The sequence below is a fragment of the Callorhinchus milii genome, unplaced genomic scaffold (assembly GCF_018977255.1).
Source record: "Callorhinchus milii isolate IMCB2004 unplaced genomic scaffold, IMCB_Cmil_1.0 Scaffold3, whole genome shotgun sequence".
NCBI lineage: Eukaryota > Metazoa > Chordata > Chondrichthyes > Chimaeriformes > Callorhinchidae > Callorhinchus > Callorhinchus milii.
Window position 1 is genome coordinate 85,501,071 of NW_024704744.1, and position 21,654 is coordinate 85,522,724.

General features: G+C 36.4%; 1 protein-coding gene across 2 annotated transcripts in view; it reads right to left on the reverse strand.

Annotated features, from left to right (window-relative positions):
* LOC103177997 (EMAP like 4) overlaps positions 1-21,654 on the reverse strand; it is a 164,958-nt gene that overhangs the window by 100,692 nt on the left and 42,612 nt on the right. The window contains exon 1 of one of the 2 annotated variants that reach the window (XM_007892445.2): positions 19,940-20,069. The exons of the other annotated variant lie outside the window; for it this stretch is intronic. Coding sequence (XP_007890636.1) covers positions 19,940-19,976 — 37 coding nt within the window. The 5' untranslated portion in view covers positions 19,977-20,069. Of the gene's footprint in view, positions 1-19,939; positions 20,070-21,654 lie in introns of those variants that run through there. 2 annotated transcript variants of the gene reach the window in all.

The window sequence follows — 21,654 nt, forward strand, 5'->3', positions numbered from 1 at the left end:
TCCCCCACCTCACCACCAGAAATGTCTGACTGACTGTGCTGAGTTAGGAAACATCAGCTAGGGTAACAATTGGGGAGCTATAATTACAGTAGTCCTAAGGGCCCTCGATAAGGAAGGAGAAAAACAAGCTACTGTGTAGTATTAAGGTTCCTTGTCAACGAAGATGAACACATGTGGATGGTGGCTGAAGACAGGGTTGAACTTGGCTGTCAAGCTCTCAACTCCCCGCTTCTCACCAAGATAACAATCATATCACCCCACCCTCCTTATCAATCATATTATCAAATACTGTCAACTCATCATGAGAGGGCATGGATTACATTTTACATAACATAACATGTAGGAGCAGAAGTAGGCCATTCGGCGCTTCGAGCCTGCCCCGCCATTCAATCATGGCTGATCTTCTAATCTAACTCCAGCTAATAACCTGACCCTGCCTTAACCCCATATCCCTTAATCCCTTTTGCAATAAGAAAAATATCTATCTCAGTCTTGAATATGTTCAAGGACTGAGCGTCAACAGCCCTTTGGGGTAGTGAGTTCCATACATTCACCACCCTTTGAGTGAAGAAGCTCTTCCTCAACTCAGTGTGAAAGGGTTGGCCTCTGATTTTAAGGTTGTGACCCCTGGTTTTAGTTTCTCCAACCAGGGGAAACAATCTCCCACTATCTACTCTATCATGCCCTTTGATGATCTTATAGGTTTCTATAAGATCCCCTCTAATTCTTCTATATTCTGGAGAATATAGGCCCAAATTGGTCAGTCTATCCTCATAACTCATCCCCTTCATCCCTGGTACTAACCCAGTAAATCTACGCTGCACCCCCTCCAAGGCAAGTACATCCTTCCTTAAATGAGGAGACCAAAACTGCACACAGTATTCCAGGTGTGGTCTCACCAGGGCCCTATACAGCTGCAGCAAGACTTCCCTACTCTTATACTCTAATCCTTCCATAATGAATGCTAACATACCGTTCACCTTCCTAATTGTTTGCTGCACTTGCAGACTAACTTTCTGTGATTGGTGTAGAAGGACACCCAAGTCCCTCTGGACGCTAACACATTCCAATCTCTCTCCTTCTAAAAATTAACCCACTCTACTGTTTTTGCTACCTAGGTGGATGACTTCACACTTCCCTACATTATATTTCATCTGCCACCTATCTGCCCAATCACCTAACCTATCTATATCGCGCTGCATTTTTTTAATGTCATCCTCTGTGTTGACACATCCTCCTAGTTTGTGTCATCCACGAATTTAGATATATTAACTTCGATGTCCTCATCTAGATCGTTGATGTAGATGGTAACTAGCTGAGGCCCAAGGACTGATCGTTGTGGCACTCCACTAGTCACATCCCGCCAATCTGAAAAGGACCTGTTTATCCCTACTCGTTGTTTCCTACCCGTTAACCATTCCCCAATCCATGTTAATATGTTCCCCCCAATTCCATGGGCCCCTATTTTCTTCAAAGGTACTTTCTTCAAGGCGAAGAATATCAAAATTGTCTGATGCAGTACAAACCAATCCATAGTCATGTATTAAATTCCAGGTTAATATGTGGTTTCACATTGGTTTACAACAACAACTTGCATTTGTATAGCGCCCTTCACATGGGGTAGCGTCCCGGAGCACTTAAACACTTGACAATTCCCTACAAGTTTTAAGCATGTGTATATAATTATGGCTTCCACTTAAGCCCACTCATGGCAGCAAATGGCCTGAAAATTCAACACATATCATCTATTAGTCTTAATTTGTTACACTGCAATAAACAGGCAAAGCTAAAGATTGCAAAGCTTGAGGAATTCAAAACAAAATCAAGATTCAGCGATGTTACACGGCAACCTTGGCTACCTCAAGAAACTCAGTTCAGTGCAGATATTTCCAGCTTGTCACATGTACAAGTTATAGCATTTCTTAGATTTAGAAAATGTGGTCTTCCACTTATAGATTTCCACATGTGTCATACACTCGGCTGACAAAAAAAACCCACTGCAGATCTTCCAGAGCTTCTCAGTAAGTTGGACTTGATCAATAATTAGTCTACTTGACATTTGTAAATGATGAGAGGCCATATTCCCATTCTGTTGGAACAGTGAGTGAATTCTGCATGAAATGCTTGACAATTCCCTACAAGTTTTAAATGATTAACCTGTTAAGAATAATGGCTGAAATATGCTATATACTGCGATTGAAATGTCTGCTCGAAACAGAATTTTATACAAAGCACTTCAAAATCAAACATTTGATTTATTCTTTTTAAACAAAGTATTTATTTTTTGATATATATTTCTGCTTGTCTCAAATCCGTTAAATGTCTGGTTTATAGATCACTTAAAGAAAACAACCCACTTTTTCTTTAGAAAACAAAAATCTTTCAACACATCCACAAATTAAAAAAGGGAGAAGTACCTTTCTTAACATGCTACAAACCTGTCAGTTAATTTCAACAAAAAACATAACACACAATCAAGACCCTTGTATCAAACTCAATAAACTGAACTTGAAGTGCAATGGATAACATTAAAAAGGGCATTTTATTATGAAGAAACATCATGACAGATAAATGGATATTCGGTAATATTAACCTATTCAAAATGCTATGGGAAAAATAAAGGCTGTAAACCTCTATAACGTCTTTAAATTACTAATTAAAGTAAAAGTACTAAACAGGAAAACCAATAGCATTGTACTTAAGTAGAACGACACATGCAGTGCTCAAATAATCAGGTTTTCCACATAATAGCTCTTCAGAAGAACAATTAATAAAGTAGGTGTAATTGAATAAATAATCCTTTTCTTCAGATATCTCTGGACAGTATATTGCAGGAAAGGTGCCGCCAAAATCCGTACAGAACATTTTGCAGACTGTATCCATGCTCCATATTTTGTAATCTCCACAATGGTGTACAAAAGACAGCAGCTTAAATAATGATTTTTTTATCAACAGACATTGTTGGCTTTGTAACCCGTATCAATGAAAACCAAACAAAACAGTTTGGCATGCCCCTTTAGGAATTTATATTCAAAGATGAAATGCAAACAGTAATATAATCCAGCATGAAAGATACTGTAGCACAATCAGAAACACTGATACAGTATGTACAGTACTTTCAAATAAAACATATCAAGAAGGTAAGAATTTATGTTGTGTTCAAGATACATTTAAGAACATACATGTGGAATGGGTCTCAGAGCTTAAAAACACAATCACACTTCATTCATTTGTTCAGTTTTACAGAATTATTACGAGTTCCCTTTCTAAACAACTGCAAAGAAAAACACTAGTCTACCTTAAGGTCACAGAAATATTGTAAGTGGGATCTTGCAGGCTTTCTCAGCGATCCTAAAACTATGCAATAAAATTACATCTGGAGGAAGTTTATTACAAATCTAACTGAATAAGTCACTTCAGTGTGAGGTAAACCAAAATTAAAAGTGTACAAAAAAGAATTCAAATGCAGACGGTTTTGAATTACAGCCCCTGAAAATATTATTGTTTAGGACTCTATTCTGGATTTTTGCTGACAAAAACAAGCCGTTTTTGCAAATACAAAGTCAAACAACAACAAACCACTACATTTGTAAAGCGCCTTTCACATCAGGAGGATGTCCCTGAATAATCAGGGATTTTGACCCGAGCTGGGGGGTGGGATCAGAAAAGTAAACCAATTTACAATATATCCTGTGAAAAGCTTTCAGTCATCTTGCTGATGTGATAAGACGCTATATCAAATGCAAGGATTATTTATTATTTTATTACAAATGATAATCAATATATAATTCTTTATAACTGCATTTGCCTTTGATTCACATTTATTCCTCCATTTAATACTTCAATAATCTCCCCAACAAGAATTTTATAGATCTGAGATAAACAGTTATCAGATAGTCCATTTATTATCACCAGATTTTAGTACTGTTCTGATAAGCTTTGAGTAATTTATCCTTTGAAGACACTCTCATTGTTATTCAAACTCTCATTCGTCCTTCCAAACTGCAGCAACTTGGGAGCAGTGTGGAAATTGGTACACGCTGGATCATTCCATTCACTGGTATTTGACATTTTAGCTAAATATTTGCCAACTAACAATGAATTGCAAAAAGCAATGATTATGATGTGAAACACATTCTGTTGCCACATACTCACAAACAAAATATACAGTCACTCCACATTACAGTATATCCTGTGAAGTGCTTTGAGATCTCCTCCTGACATTGTAACAGTGCTAGACCAAATGTAATGATCATTAGAATTATTTCTAAGTGCAAGAGGCATTTTAACTAATTATGACTATATTGTGCTCCAATTGTGAAGCAGGAATTTGACCCAAAGATTCAAATATTTCTGACATGCTTGAAAAACTTTGGCTGTCCTGATATGTTTTGCAACATAAGAGAGACGCACACGGACAGTTTTTTCCCAGTTACTAAAATTGTATACTGTACATAAAGACAAATACCGTAAAACACAATATATCATACAGTACTGTACTTTAAGATTTTCTGCACTGTACAAGATGTACAATCTATTCTACAAGTGTTTGCCGTGATTATTTTAAAGCCATTTTGAGAATTTTTTGTTTCTTACATCTTTAAGATTGGCCTATACTGCACATATCTCTTTGATGCTACACATACAGACGCTAGCAATCAATAGTGGGGATGTTTCTCTATGTTGCCCACACCTCAGACCTGCTAGGAAACCTACAGGCACTAGTTGGTTTACTGTTCACCCTTTGGTTCTAGATTAATTTTTATAATCTATGAGGTAATGATCCTTGTGCTTGATTTGGCGCCTGTTCATGTCATCGAGACACCTCAAAATACTTCAGATTTTATTATATTTTTCTGTGAACGCGGCAGCCAATCTTTGCCTGGCAATGTCCCACAAAGAGCCATGAAGTGAATGATCAATTTTATTTAGGGGAATTTGGGGTCAGGAAATCAGGAGTAATTTTCTTCTCTTCAATTCATGTCTTGGGATCTTTAACGCCCATTTGAACAGGTAGACTGCATCTTGTTTTAACACCTCATCTGAAGGATAACCCCTGTTAATGTATGCTGGCCCAGCACTGCACTGGAGTGTCAGCCTAGACTGTAAACTCAAAGTTTTGACTTGGGGCTTGAACCCACAACTTTATGACTCATGAGGTGAGAATGTTACCAACTGAGCCAGGCTGACACCATAAAGGCTAGATCCATACATTTCTAACTGATCTGATTAGGTCGTTAGATGAGTGATTCTCAGATTATTTAATGGTTTAGGATGTGGGTAGGGTTTAAAAATTCAAACTATTTGAAAGTTATGACTATAAAATTTCATTTAATTCCCAAGCAGCAGCAAGTACATTCTAACCTTTAACAAATGGCTATCTTACAAATGTAACATACATTATAAAGTCCTCAAGCTCTTGAGCATTTTCTTAGTAATATTATTAGTGAAGGGTTGGTATATTAGGGAAACTCATTTGCAAACAGTACTATAATATTGCTTTCTAGTCCACAGGGAGAATGAAATGGATCAAGCCCATCAAAATTATTATGCAATTCCACTGACTAACTTTGTGAATTAAGCTACAAAATGCATTTACTCATGGTTGCACAACGTACTTCTGTGTTTAAAGCAAAAGAAGTGCAAACATGAGAGAGTAATAAGTGGTTAAGGTTGTCGTTTAAGGTTAGACAAGATTAATGAAACCAGCTTGATAGCATAGTTAATACAGTAGAACCTTGAGAGAAGATGCAGTAAAGTATATCTTTAGTGCAAGTAAAAACCATAAAGAACTTCAGTCCAATTTAATTTCATTGCAAAAGTTAGTTTCTACGGTTATTGTTAGATATGAAAGATATTAAAGAAAAAATGTCTCTCCAGCACCACTCCTTAAAAACCCCACAGCCTGTATCCACTCCTGCATTCGGCTCCAGTAGCCCATCACCCTCACAAGATTCCATTGGATTCCTACTCCTCAGCAAATCAACTCTAAAATTCTTGACCTCATCTTCAAATGCTTCCATGGCCTTATCTCTGAGATATCCTGCAACCCTATTCCCTTGGCCACTCCGTCCAGTCTGTTTCACACCCTTTCCGCCGTTCAGCCACTTTGTCCCCTGCCAATGGAATTCTCCCCAAAGTCCACCTTACTCCTTCCCTGTCTGCTTTTAAATCCCACCTAAAGACCAATTGATCTGACTGTGTTTTAGGTGACCTCTCATTACCCTAGCAGCTCCTTTCTAATTTGGACTCCTGATGAGTCTTTTTAAATTGCTTTGAGCTTCCAACATGAAAGGTGCCATAAGCGTAAATTAATGTTGTTATTGTAGTTGCAGATACAGACTCCCAGTGCTCGAATCTCGTGCTATATTACAACGTCAGAGAAGCATTTACTCACATTCCATTCAGAGTATGCAAAGTTCTCCAAACAAAAAATGTGTACTGTCAATAAAAAGCAAAAAAGACTAGCATTCTTAATAATTCCTCAAAATTTATAGATTGCAGAAGGGAAAATGAACCCCAAACTAGGACACTGTCTTCTCATTTTACAACAGAAATTGCGTAACCCATCTGCTAAACAGAAGTGAAACTGAAAACTAATGGATCTCTGGCAATTTTCACTAAACATCAATTTTCCAAATGCATATGCTATATAACTTCACCAGACCAAATATCTGCTGCTGGCAAATTTGCTATTCATTCACGAGCGCTAAACAGCATAGAATAATCCATAATGCCTTGTCATTTCATCCAGTCAATGCTTCTCTAGCAGTCTATCAAGACTTTTTTATTTATAACATAGAAATTTATACAACAGACAAAGGCCATTCAGCCAATCGTGCCTGTTCTGGCTCTGTAAAAGAGCAATCAATTCAGTCCCATTTATCTGGCTTTTTCCATACCGCTGCAAATTTTATCCATCTGTAATAGTTTATTGGAAGATACAGTTGCAGGTCCCAACACAGGACTTTGCAATTTGCAGCTGCTTAAAAAATGCTCTCAATTCAAACTATTTCACCACATAAAGACTTTGTTTCTGTAGAGGAAGAATGAAGGCAGTCACTCAGTATTGCAGGATGCACTTTTTTTTAAATCCATATATACGGAAAATGTGGCTCATAGTTACATAATTTAGGATTCCACCCATATCATTTTTTTAGTCTAAGCAATTCAACCATGAGGCACCACAACCAAACTCAATCCTACTCTCACACAACGCCCACATATGGCATGATCGGGAGCAGAAACACTGCTGCCTCCCATACCAATTTCAGGCTAATTGTAGAACCTTGACAAAAGAGATATTTATGTAAAAAATCAATGTGGCATCATTCTATCAGTAGCTTCATAGGGTCAAGTCCAAGAACTATTGTGCACTAATTCACACTATATTTACCTGGGGGCTGGTACTCACTTGCGAAGGTGCAACTCTCAACACAGACTGTATTTTCAATCTTGATGGCCATTTTATATTACATGAGCCCTGCAGGACATTCCACTATTCAACTTAACCAGGCACAAGAAGAGTAAAAATAGTCAGCTGGTTGGATAGTGTAGATCTGTATCCAACCGGATGGTCAGGTGAAAAGAGTTTTCTAAAAAAATTCTCTCCAGGTCAAGTGTTGAGTCAAAATGAGAGGTGAAAATAAAATAAAAGTGGAAAAGCTGGACATCTGCCATAGTCAATGTTTTTTGTACTAAATATGTCTTTCCAAACTAGTGAGGTATACTTAAGCTGTATTTCCAGAGGATTTAGTGTTTTCCAGTTAAAATCGCCCTGGAGCTAAAATTCAGCTGTTTCAGCACACAAAAAGTGCCATACTTTAACATTCTGCAAAACCTGATGTACAGAATAAAAAGGAAAAAAAGTCAATAAAACAGTTTAAGTATCCTTTTACATGGATGGTAATTCCCTGAGGGAAGAGTTACTAGGACAGATGACTGAAGCCAGGACCCTGGTCTCCATTTAAGAAACAGGTTGATGCTGTATTGGAAAGATGGTAAAGTAGAACACTCTGGAAAAATGAAACTAAATAGGCCAAAGGGTCTTCTTCAGCCATACCTCTCCATTTTTAAGTAAATTTAAAATTGATGTATTCTACAAACCATCTCTACATTTCTAATATAGACTTTCAAAGCAACACAGAAAATTCTCTAAATCAGAATGTACAAGAAATAGGCTTACCATTATGTAACTTGAGCATCTAATTTTACAGATTATTCATCTCAGTTAAAGGAAAAAAGGAATGTGTGGTGTGGATGTCACGTCAATATTTTATTTACGTCAACTTGTTCATAACGCTTCACTTCGGATGTATAAAACAGACTTTTCAATACTAATAAAGTAAAAAATAAATAAAATGCCTCCTAGAATTGTTATGGATACAGGACTAATCGTGTCCTGGTGTAACCCATTTCCCTTTCCTTTAACCAAAAGGTCATATTTAGCGTGCTGGAGAACACTGAACTCTTTTCAGTGTAATGGCTCTTGGGACCCAACTTCACATTTCCTTCAGACCATGCTGTTTTTTTAAATATAATTTTAATACTGATATAGCTCTATATTAGCACCTGTAACATCACACTGCAGTTGTCACTCTTCTCAGTGAATCCAACTGGAACCTCAGCTAAAACCACCAGACTTCCTCAGGTGTTGGGACAAGAGTTAACCAGCAAGCAGTCTAAATTCAAAAAAGACTCAACATTCAAACAGACAACTGTAAACTGATCAGTTTTGTATTATATGATGTTCAGAAATGCACTTCATGATATAAATCCTGTATAACCACATACCACAGGCAAGAATATTTTTTCAATTGCAGCACTGAATTTTATAGCTACACACTCGGACATTTGGCACCAGTCAGCACAGATTTTATGTCTCAATTCAATTATTATTTTCAGCTGTGACTGTTATTGAAGCTGGATTTCTTCTAGATACTTTCAATTTTCTGATCTTTATCAGAATGAAAACGAGCCAAAACAAAGATTTCCTTGCAAGTTTCAAATTATGCAAAACCTTCATTGTTGAGAAAAACGCCACCCAATCATTTTATGTATTAGATCTTGAAAATAAATTTATCAGTATGACATCTATTACTTTCATCACAACCTTTTTCTAAATCATGGGATGTTGTACACAACCATATTTACCATCAACACTTGTGAAGAAACTCAACACCAGGTTTATAATTACATGGAAATATAATATGGGAACAAAGTCTCCAAAACTTCATAAAGTAAATTAAAAAGAGCCTCCATATTGGGCAATTTTTACACAATATAGAACACGATTTTATTCTAACAACATTTTTGAAAAATGATTATTACAAAATCTTCATATTAGAGGATTGTTTTTTAAGAGTGCACTGCTCAAAGTAATTTTTAGTCACAGTAGGATTGAAAAGTTAAGTGTCAGCGGCAGTGATTACAGACTAATGTTGTTAAATTAGCTGCTGTTTTTGCCTCCTTTATAAAGCTCACTTCATTCCTAATTAATCTCATCCCGCAAAGCATTGAAACATCTAAGTGAAAAACGCTACAAGAAATGTAATTGTATTGAATGTTCACTTCTGCACTATCAAGGGGGCCCCTGAATACTAGAGATGAAAATTAACTGAAGTACATCTGCACCATTCCTAAACCAAAAATCGGTAAACACAACCAATTTTGGGGGGAAAATGAACATAAAAATAAAAAAATTGAGTCACATTTTAATGCTTTAGTTTTCATTTTAAAAATATGCTTGTAAATAAATTGCATGAGCTACCAATTAGTTACTGAACAGCTACAGTTTTCAGGGCTTAGCTACTGTGGATGACAATCATCGCATTCACTGATGTCACCACACATGCATTAGCAAAACCTAAACAAAACCCGTACCAGGCAGTGCTAGCAAGTAAAGTAACTATATCAAGGGAAACAAATAAGTTACTTTAAAACTAATAAATTAAATTTCAATAATAGATTTCATCACAAAAGAGGATTATCACTTCCAAGCCCAATTGTTCTTCACGCTTTTTATATGTAAAAACGTGTCATGAAGCTCTAAAATATCAGAACACTGTGAATAAAACAAGCTGACCTGCTTCATACCAGATGTGCATGGTCTTTCATGAGGGGAAAAAAGAGTGGCTCTCAAATTGTTAAAATTCATTTGCAAGAATCACACTTAATCGGTTTGTTTTCTTTAATTTACAGTCAGTGTTTCTTAAAAAAAAGTTGGATCCCATTTTACAATCATTTTCAACATGTTTAATTTGTCATCAACATTCTACCATAACTGAATATACAGTCAAAATATTTTACTAAAAGTTTTATGAAGCTGAGCAGAATTTCAGTCAATGTTTGATGTGTCAGTGATATTGCATTCCAATAAGCGCTTTGGGACGTCCTCCCGACGTGAAAAGCGCTATATCAAATGCAAGGATTATTATTATTATAAGTTTAATATAATTTGCATTACAAGATTGCATGGAAATCCCATTTGGAGGACATCCGATTAACCTATCTTTTTCAGGAAATAAACTAAATTCAGAAATCTGACTTGATCTTCAAATGTTTTAACTAATGAACTGATTTCCATTCATTTCAGATTGATGTACTTTTTACATATACTGCAAACGAAATAAATAACTAATTAACAACCGATAACTAAAATGATTCTTCACAAGTACATACAATTGTTGAACAACCATGTTGAATCTGAATAACTAAGATCAAGGCAATATTTTACATGCCTTTTTATTCCATAGCTTCACCCCCTATCTCCTCAAAAGCTGCTTCGTGTTTATGCTATTAACTGATAGGCGTTTCTCACATTCTTTTCTTACCATATTATTTTTTGTAAATTAAATTGAAAACAGGTTCTGCAATCTTCCAGCAAGCCCCTAATTAAATATTTTCCATCAGCATTGGGCGTATTATATGAATAATTTTCCTTAAATCTGTACAGTCAAGTACAGAATATTGCTGTTAAGCAATTTATTACATGAAGTAACTTGCGAACAACAAGAAGTATATTTGGCAGCTGACAACTGAATAGGCTTTGCAATATCCTCAGCCTCACTTTCAGTGAAAAATGCAATAAAAAGATACCTCAATTGCTGTTAACAGATTTGACAGTTTTTAAGCCTTCAATAAAGCTCATCAACAAAAAAAAGGGCACAAAAGGGCAGATCATTAGCAACGCTGGGCAAATGGAAAAGTATGGCCACACTTTTCCGCAGATTCCATTTCAAACGTCCTCTTCCACTACAAACCTGTACAGCCTCTCGCACTGTTTGCTCAACGCTGCTACTGTGGGCAAAGCGGCTCCGGACACTGGTGTGTGGCGCAGAGAGTGTTGGGATTGTGGATGTGCCGCAAGTGGAAAATTGGCTTCGCTAGTGAGTGACCCACAATACAAACAGCTGCGTCATACTACTGCCATCTATTTACTCAACGTCCGGCCTAAACTGAGCTCCTGTGACAAATTGTTGGTAAGTGCTGTACTATTCAAATTAACATTTTTAGCATTTTAAACATAACTACATTTTCAGGAAATACAAGGTGACCTAAAAGATGTGATAACTAAGACATGTTATCTAAAAAAAACAGTTCTTTTAAGACTTATTAGATATTGCAGTGGTATCATGACTGTGTTTTAATCCGAGTTGTTTCACAAAATGCATCTCGCAATAGCATCAATCAACCCTCCGCAATTTTCTGCAAAACTGTCAAATTCCCCGCAAATTTTAGCAAATACTTCCGCAATTTTCTACTGGCAATGGATTACAACTGAAAAAAAAATTACAACAGGAATTTACTACAGGAAGGTAAGAGTTTGCTCCTACAATTACTCCTGCAGCAATCTCAGATATAACACTTTGCAAATGTGGAACCCAAGAAACAAAGAAAGTAAAAGTTCAGGTAGTCAAATATCAAAATTGCATTGACTGAAACCTGAGGAAGAAATCAACTGCCTGACTTTCAACCAAAGACAGTGTGTGGCACAGTGAGACAGAGTGGAAAACAGAATATATATAAGCCAAAAATAAACCCTCATGACAAATCGATGCAAAAAGAATTCACATCAATTAATTCACATCAATTAACATTGCAGATTTGAAAGTGAATCATGCTTCTCAAATTTACATGGCAAGAATTGCATTTACAAAACAGCCCATCATAAATTCCCACTAATATCCAAATAGCAAGTGGGTGTCAACAGTTTAACCTTGCTCTGGGTAGAATCACTGTTGTGCAACATCTTCAATTTCAAGGCCTCACTGTGATTTAATCAAACATTACTTCAATCTCAGACAGCTTTTGAAATAAATTCTAGATGTGGCTTGTGACTACTAATTATTATGAAATAATTCACACAGAGATTATTTCTCACTTGTATGAACCATCACTCACTCCACTAGGGAATGAAAGTATACCCCATCAGAGAATGAAAATACAACGCCTACTCTCACAGAATGAAACGTCATCTGATATTCATCAATTTTTTTTAAAAAAGGAGGCTTAAAATGGGATAAAACAATTTAATTAATAATCTGTTCATCTCCATTGTGGATGCAAACTATGACCATTGTAGATTAATAGAAAGTGAGAAACTTCTACTATTATTAATTCAGAGTTTGTTTTCAATGTAGTGCATTTAGAATGTTAAAAATATTTTCTTCAAGTATAATTATTGATCTCTGCAGGATGTGACCAAATAAAAAAAACACACACACAAATGCAGCAAAACACCACTTTTAGGTCACAGTACATAAAATAGGGGAGGGAACAGATTTTCTGTTGGCAGATATGTCCACTAATCACAAGCAGGAATGGGAAAAAATCCTGTTCTAGCACTGCGGCGATTTTGTGGATGTAATTATGTTATCTAATTAGTCTAGACTGACACTCCAATGCAGTGCTGGGGGTATGTTTCATAGTCAAAGGTGCCATCCTTCGGATAAGACATTAAACCGAGGTCCCGTCTGACTGTTCAGATGTTAAAAGATCCCATGGCATTATTCAAAAAGAGAAGGGAGTTTCGCCCGTTGTTCTGGACAACAATCCCCCAAATAAAATTGGTCACTTGCTCCATGGCTTTTTGTGCACAATTGGCTGCTATGTTTAGCCCACAAAATACACAGTCAATCAACTGTACATTATATCCTATGAAGTGCTTTGAAATGTCTCAATGATGTAATAAGCTGCTATATCAAATGTAAGGATTATTGTTATTTAATCCATTTAATACAGTCTGTTTCAGTGGTTTTCTAAGATAACTGATTTATGTAAAAATATTCCACCTGACTCCTACTTCTAAAACTCAGGTATATAGTTTTATCACATTAAACAATTTGCTCACATTAAGACAATTTCCTGACATTTAACTTAATTTAACTATAATTTCCAGGCATTTCCCTGGATACTTTTATTTTAAAATTATGGAGTAATGTTAGTTGCTCTCAGTCTTCAGAGGCCTGAAATTCCTCTTGAAATCCTCCACAACTCGTGTTTTGGCTGTTTCACAGGCTTTCCTCATCTCTAACAACATCTGCATGTCTGCTTGCTCCTCCGATCCACTAGTTTTATAAAGAGCACTAAAAATAACATCAACTTTACTATCTTTCGACATTCTTGACCTCCACCACACAATATATGATGTAATAGCAGAGGCACTTACAGAATTTTTTTTCTCTGGATGCACTACTCCCTCTTACCCATATTGCCACTCCTTGCGCTAATTTTTTTTGCTGTGCCTTCTGCAGTCTTTCCCTCTCAATCTCGCAATCCATGTCCATGTTTAACCAGATCTGTTTTTTCAATTACATACAGCTTTTTGTTCAACACATGTTCCCGATTCCCCAAACCAGTTCTGTATGCTACTAAAATGTAACCTTTCATACATACACACACACATATATATATATATATAAAAACAACCTCAACACTCATAACTTTACTACCAGAGTTAGGGGGAAAAAATGCATTGCATACTAATCCCTTATTAAACCTGAAAGAATTGACAATATCTAATAATTCCAAAACTTCAAAGTTTCAGGAACGTGTCTGAAGCTTTGAAGCTCTTCTCACCCACCAAAACAATGGCTTCAATGCAACTTCCTAATTAAATTAGATTTGTAATGAAGGACCATGTTTCTCTGTGTATCTCATTGTAAAACAAACCATAAAAAAAGGTGGAATTGGAGACCAAAACAAAAGAATCCAGCCTGCACTACACAGAGTACATCCTATTGTAACTGCATTCTGACACTTTTATGAACAGCAGATGATGCCCTCAACAAATGATTGGGACCAAGGCACTGGACTCATTCAACAAACAGCTAGATGCTGTCATGGGAATACAATATAGAGTCTAGAAGGATGAGATCATTTGATCTGAAGAGTGTTCTTCACGCTAACTTTGTGATCTTGTGATGCTCTAATCTTTGATGGGTTTCTCTTAATCCTTCTTCACTGATTAACATCACGGGCCTTATTATCTCTTACTACAAATGGAATGCTCCCATCTTTTTGCCCACAAATATACAATCAATTCACTTTACATTGTATTCTGTGGAGCGCTTTGAGATATCTAGAAGACATGAAAAGCGCAATATCAAATGCAAGGATTATTATTATCTTGTTCATTGCAAAAAAGTCAAGTTTCCACTTAATGTCAAATGGTTATTTTTCCTTTAACTACTCTTAATAAAAGTCAGTACGAGACCAGAATACTATTTATGTATCTGAGGAGATTTTCAAACACCTCTCTTGCATTCCTGGGCAGAATACAAGATAATGCTGGTTTTGTAGCTATCTTTTTTCTTTTCTTCCATCGCTCCCCTTGCTTTTTCTATTTTCTTAACTTGGTTAGTGTTCTGCACTAGTACATTTCACCTAGGTTTCTTGGTTAAAAAGTCAAATTGAAATACTGGGTGTGATTACAAGGCAGCAAGCTATTTCAGGGATTTTGATTACCATTCCATACCACTCAAGCTTCACGTCTGCAATTTATGAGTTCTCAACATCTTGAGCACATTAGTCAACCCAAGAATATATAAAATGGAATGGTGTGTATTACATTGACATATTACATACCCAGGTTATGAATTCAGTTTTAACCAAAATGTCTTTTGAAGATTTTGAAAAAAGGAATAATGACGAATTAAGTGTAATTTTCATTATTTTATAAACATTCCACTGTTTTTTTCTTCCTAATGCCCTGCACCTCCTCTCAAAAGGAGTTTTTTTCTGCTCCTTCTTCCAGGGATGCACAGGTGCCCATCACTCTACAGTACATCACCCAAGTGGCCCTTATCCACATGTGAGCCTCAATAGTAATTGTTAGCAGGGTATTCATTTCATGGGGTCATGACACGCAAGCCCAGTCCGATCCACACCTGATCGGATTTCAGCTTTACTACTCATTGTATAATTACATCAAGCCAACTGCTTTTTCAGCAGCAATGGAAAATTAAAGTAGTTTCGCCCCCTCTGCTGTTTTACCAAGATATTGCAGATTCCACAAGCCCCACAACAGTATCAAGAAACACCTTGGCAAGCATCAGCCACAGTCCACCTGCATGATGCAACACTTCAAACAGATAAACCCGAATTTATAAACTGCTGCCAGGAGGCTGAGGATTTAAGAAGGAATTGATCAGCCACCATGAGAATATTTGATCTGAGGAGGTGAAACAATCAAATGTTAACGCCTACAGAATAGTATGTAATTAAAAAAGCAAGTTTAAAGATCAAAGATGAGTTACTGAAACACTAATTGAAAAGGACAGAAACTGAAGTTAGAATTACAAGTTATCAACTAAGGATTGCCTTTGACCTTTTTCAACTTGCCAATTGTAATTTATATTCTTTCTTTAATTCCATCACTGAAAATACGCAGCTAGTCCCGTGAATTAGTGGAAAAGTTATGTGGGCTATTTTCTAGTTAGGATTCTTTTAAGCTTCCTTGCTTTTAGAATGTGGTGGTGTTAAATTATTCTTAACTAGTTATGTTACCTCAGCTACTCTGCATGCAATGTTGGTGGCTTTGTCACAAAATAATTGCTTTGTAGAAGAAGTTCTCCAATTTACACAGAATATCAGTTTCTCAAAATATAAATGAGGGAGACCAGGCCTCACTGTGATGCTAGAACCCATTGTTTCATAGCCTGCTCAGGTACACAGAGGCAAAGTGTTAAATGCCATCCAGAATCAACTGAACTGCATGCTACTTTGTAAAAGGAGGGGAAGGGGGAAACTTTTATATAGAAACTTTAAACCTCTACTCCAAATACACTGGGATATTAGGAGCAGCACAATCTGCAGTACATTTCTTTGTCCTCATTCCTAAACTCATAAAGAATTCTTGAAAGGAGAAGTAAATGCTATGAAGCATCACTATCACAAACCAGACTCAAACAATATCAATGACCACTTCAGTGTTTGAATTGTCAGCTTTTATTGTACTGGGTTTCCAGATCAGAATGTGTACAAACCCCATGGACTTATACATTTATTCACAACTGAATTCAGGAGATCACAACAAGTCATCCTCAAGCTGTACATGCTCTGGTTAGTGTACATTGATGGTGTGCCCATACCCAAAAGATAGTGCAGAGAAGAGCAATGAGGATGATGCCTAGTGCTGGAGGGTTGAGCTAAGGCTTTTCAGTCTTGAAAAGAACATTCTTAGAGGGGGCTTTATAGAGGCGTATACAACAAATTTACTTTTATTATAGTGCCTTTCACTTCGGGAGAACATCCCAACGCACTGAATTAATATGCTTAATAGGATTAAGTAAATCAAGGATAATGTTTTCAGTTACACTAAGGCATCAGCAGAAAAGGGCAAAGATTTAAGGATGTTAAAGCTAATTTTAATTTAGGTTTCCAAGAAGGGTGGTATAGGCCATTTGAAAACAACTTTATGTTACAACTAGCTGTACCAGTTGCAGCTTCACTTGCAACCAAAGTATCCGATATGGAATGTAGATTGACACAATTCTAGAAGGACTGGCAGGATTGCATGCCAAAAGGTCTTCTTCATCTGAACCTCTCATGAACACACGTTTTCCATAAACATAATCCCATTAAGGAAGATTAGTTTAAAAGGTAATGCAATTGTGAACGATAAATCTCAGGAAACTATTGGCTGCTGCAAGCCTTCCTTTGAAACTTGAGTCGGGGCATACAGCTACATTTAAAGAAAGACATTAGCATTTTAATTAATTTTAAGTAATTTTAAATGTAACATTCAACAAAATTATGTTATGTTGGAGGATATATGGTGTACTGATCAATTTCAATCCCATGCTATCAAGTTGTCTATAAATTGCATATCAATGTAAAACACTCAGCAAAGTCAAGCACCTAGAAAAGGAAAGAGGAGGGAAATATGAGATAACATCGGAATGAAGGCTCTCCCGTTGCCAGTCCTGAAGGTGTGCATTGTTGCTCCACTGTCCCTGCTTCAGTCTCAGGAACGGTAACATCTAGTCTTTCAGACAGCCTCACACAACAGCTGAACTGAATTTGAGAGGTTTGCATTCCCCATTACATAGCTTCGTAAAATAACTTTGTTTTCCATTTAACAATACACCTACTTTAAACCTACAAATGAAAAAGTATGTGGAGTTTCAAAACCAGTGTCACACAGTATCTCACCACAAGATATTTTCAAAATGACTCAGCTGCTCTTGCAGAATAAAGTGTTCACATTTCATTTTTCTTGTGGCTTGGAAAGAAATATATTTTCCTAAAAACAGTATAGAAAAAAACAGCAGGAGGAATTGAAAGCTTAAAACTTCAATCTTATATATCCTCTAGGATTTTATTGTCAGCCTGGCTCAGTTGGTAGTACTCTTAGTTCTGAATCCCTCGAGTCCTGATCCCTGACTGTTCAGCGCCTTGGGACGTCCTCCTGACATGAAAGACACTTTACAAATGTAATTTTGTTGTTGTTGAATCAAAAGGTTGTGGGTTCAAACCATACTGGACTTTGAACTCATATAGTTTAGACTGATATTCCAATGCAGTGCTGGGAGTGTGCTGCAATGTTAGAGATGCTGTCCTTCAGATAAGACTTTAAACCGAGGCTCTATCTGATTGTTCAGGTGAAGGTTAAAGCACCCAAAGTACTAGTCAAAAAACAAGGGAGTTTCTCCCAGTGTCTTGGAACAACAATCCCCCAAATGAAATTAGTTGTTCACAGCTGTTTACCGGACACTGTGTGCAAATTGGCTGTGAAGAGCATATCCTGTGAGTGCTGCGAGACGTTATCCAGATGTGAAAAACACTATACCAAATGCAATATTTTATAATTATTGTTATTTTACATTAAAATCTTGAGTAGAAGAAGGACATGGTTTTGTTATTTTGAGAGGATGGGAATGCCATTATTTTATCCCAGCCCCGGCCACGAATCAAATTAATGTACATACATTAAACATTTTAGCTAACATTTCGAAATACGTGCACTATTTCTGCACTATTTGTGGAAAGTGCATAAGATAGCCATTGTGCTTGGTTTGTGGAATCTCAGGTTTGGTTTTGGGATGCCTGCGATTAAAGACCTGAGAATCTTCTCATGATTGTTTCTATAAGGAATTTTTTAATCAAAATGTTTTTTTGGCAAATAAGTATTTTATTGTACATTACAGTCCTTTACATTATCTGTGTCAGAATGCTAATTGAAAAACACGAGAAACTTTTGTGAAGCTATATAGAATAGCACAGTAATAATCTATTTCAGTTATATGCGCACACAAACAGAGCGATATGGTTTCCACCACCTTGCCAAGCAATGTATTTGCATATCCTGCCTACGTGTTGAACTTTTTGGAAACTGTAAATAATTTGCCAACATATGGTTCATGGGGTTTATGGCACACAGCCAGAAATAGCTGGTGAACAAAACTACCACATACAACTATCCCACAAAATACTATTTCAATGAAAAAAATGCATTTTGTGCACAACCAATACGCTAGTATATATAAAGCACAAGCTTTGCTCAAGCAACAATGACTTACAACATTCGAATTAATAGGGAAAGAATTTGTAAATGATAAAAAGAGAAGAATTGTTCCTCATTATCCCTCATACCATTAACCCTCATACTATAGAGAATACATCCAAGTCTCAGATGGAAATTAGGTAAGTTTGCTAGAAGAACCTACTTATAAATGTTGATTTATTCCATTGAAAATTGTCTAAATGGTCTGCAAGAACCTTTGATGCCATCTAACTTTGCAATCCCATTACATGAAATTACACAACTCATGCATGGATATTGTAACTTAAAAATCTGTTATTTCTATCGCCAGTAGTACAAGTTTAAAAAAAGATCTGCATTTGATCAGTTAAACATTTGCATATCAGAAGTTTAATTTTTATATCACTTTGCCAGTTCTGCATCCAAAAAGTTAAGATATAAGATAACCCACTGAACAACTGACCAAAGTAGCTCATGTGAACAAAAATCAAATTGCTTTGTTAAATTATCTAATAAAATTACAGTGAATTGTATTTTCAGGATCACTTCTACAATTGGAAACAATAGCAAATAGGCTCAACAAACCTATTTGCCTCACTGTATGTAGCTCTTCTCAATTGGAAACACACACTTCAGTGGAATGCTTAGCATTTTTAACAGGCTGGATTCAGCTGTGATTAGCAAAATTTGAATACATTGTAAATTAATACTCTTCAGGTTCAATAATAATTCACTCAAATTTCTCAAAACATTTACCCAGAAGAAGACATGGATTTAAAGCCGTTAGATTACAAACGTTGCCTCTTTACCCGATTTCTTCTGCTTTTGACATAAGAAATCTTACTCTCTTTCCTTACCCCCCCACTCCACCGCCAAAAAAATTATACTTTATAACTTGACCTTCAGTTAAAAATGGTTCCTAATGCATCAGTTTTAAATAAAACACATTCTTACCACAATTGCTGGAGAGTAAGTCTAGCTGTGCTGCCATTTAGTCAACTTTTTAAAAAAAACTTAAGAAAAAACACTAATAAAAATTCTGCAGATTACAGCAGCTGCATTTTTGTGTAAGTCCAGCTCACCGCCTGCAAGTTACAAGGAAGAACTTTCCTGAAATGTTTTAACAGCACAGTGACTGAGACGAGTTGCACAGAAAAGGAACAAAGGTTAAAATGAATGAGTGAAAAGTAGGCTAACAGAGGTGTGGCAACTGAAACCTGACTGGACTACGTCACATAATTAGGACTTTGGCAAACAAAGTTTCCTGTATGCAAAACTACAGATAGGCTCATATTTTGAGAGATTAAGTCTATCTGACGCTTTACATATGAACGGTTTTATATTCAAGGCCACTGCAGGCAGGAAGTGGTACCATTGTAATTACTTACTGTAAATGAATACATGAAACAAAACTGTAACATACAGTAACAGCTGTCTCTCTGCCTTAATGCACTGCAACAACATGTATTGGGTCAGAAGCCAAAAGGCAACATTTGAGAGAAGTACTCCTGATGAAATATAAAAGTACTTAATGTGCAACATATTTCTAAATTAAAAGCTAGAGAAAAGTGTATCATTTTAAAAATGAAAGGATCCACAGTAACTTATGCATTACATTTAATTCACAGTTTTAATTTGTTTAAACAAATCACATTGCTTGGCAAACAAAACACACTTGTAGATTTTAAGATCTAACGACTATCACTGAATAATCGGAAACTTCAAGCAGGAATGAGGACAGCCTTTTTTTCCTATCAAAATAGCCTGTTCGCATTTGAGGTTCTTCCCTCCAAACTGTACTCTCCTTGGCCAACTGACTCTTGTCGGGTGAATGCAGTACTTTATAATAATAATAATCTTTGCATTTGATATAGCGCTTTATTTTGTCATCAAGACGTCCTCAAAATGCTTCACATGATATAATGTAAAGTGGTTTAACTGTATGTGCTGTGGGGGTATGGTGACTATCAGCATAATAGATATAGATAATAATGCAATGGTCACAGTGAACAATGGATGTTCTCTTGTATGAATGAATGCACTTAGTAAGCGAGTGACATATCACAAGAACTGTTTATCTACACTCAATCCAAGCTGTTTCTGACACATGGAAGTCCTCATCACTGCTACTGGAAAAGAGAAGAATAACGTACCGATGTTCACTGCTCCTGTAATCAGAGTACTAAGCTATGTAAACTTAACAACACAACTTGATGATAAATGGATAGATTAAATAGTAAATTTAAGAATTATTTTTCTCCTATCCCTATTTCCCATCAAATATAGACTCTTATCAGTATACAGATTCCCCATTCAAGAGGATGGACTGGAGAACGTTACATGAGTGGAGTCCATCTTGGACGACCATCTTTTCACTGCCAAAATAATCCATCAGCTACACTGATATACAATGATAGATTACAATAGAAAGGAACAGAATAAACAAGCTCTGAGAGGCAGCTGTAATGCAAGAACAGAGCAGTACATTACTGGCCAAATCATCGACCACTGGTTTAGTGATCACTCCTCTCACTTTGCACAAAAAGATTACTGCTGCCACCATGTGGTACAGACTGGCCAGATGTCTAAGAGCAAACACTAACCCATCAAATTCATAATCTGCATTAAAATAAGGCCCTTGTACTCCCTTCAAGTTAGTATTCAACCTA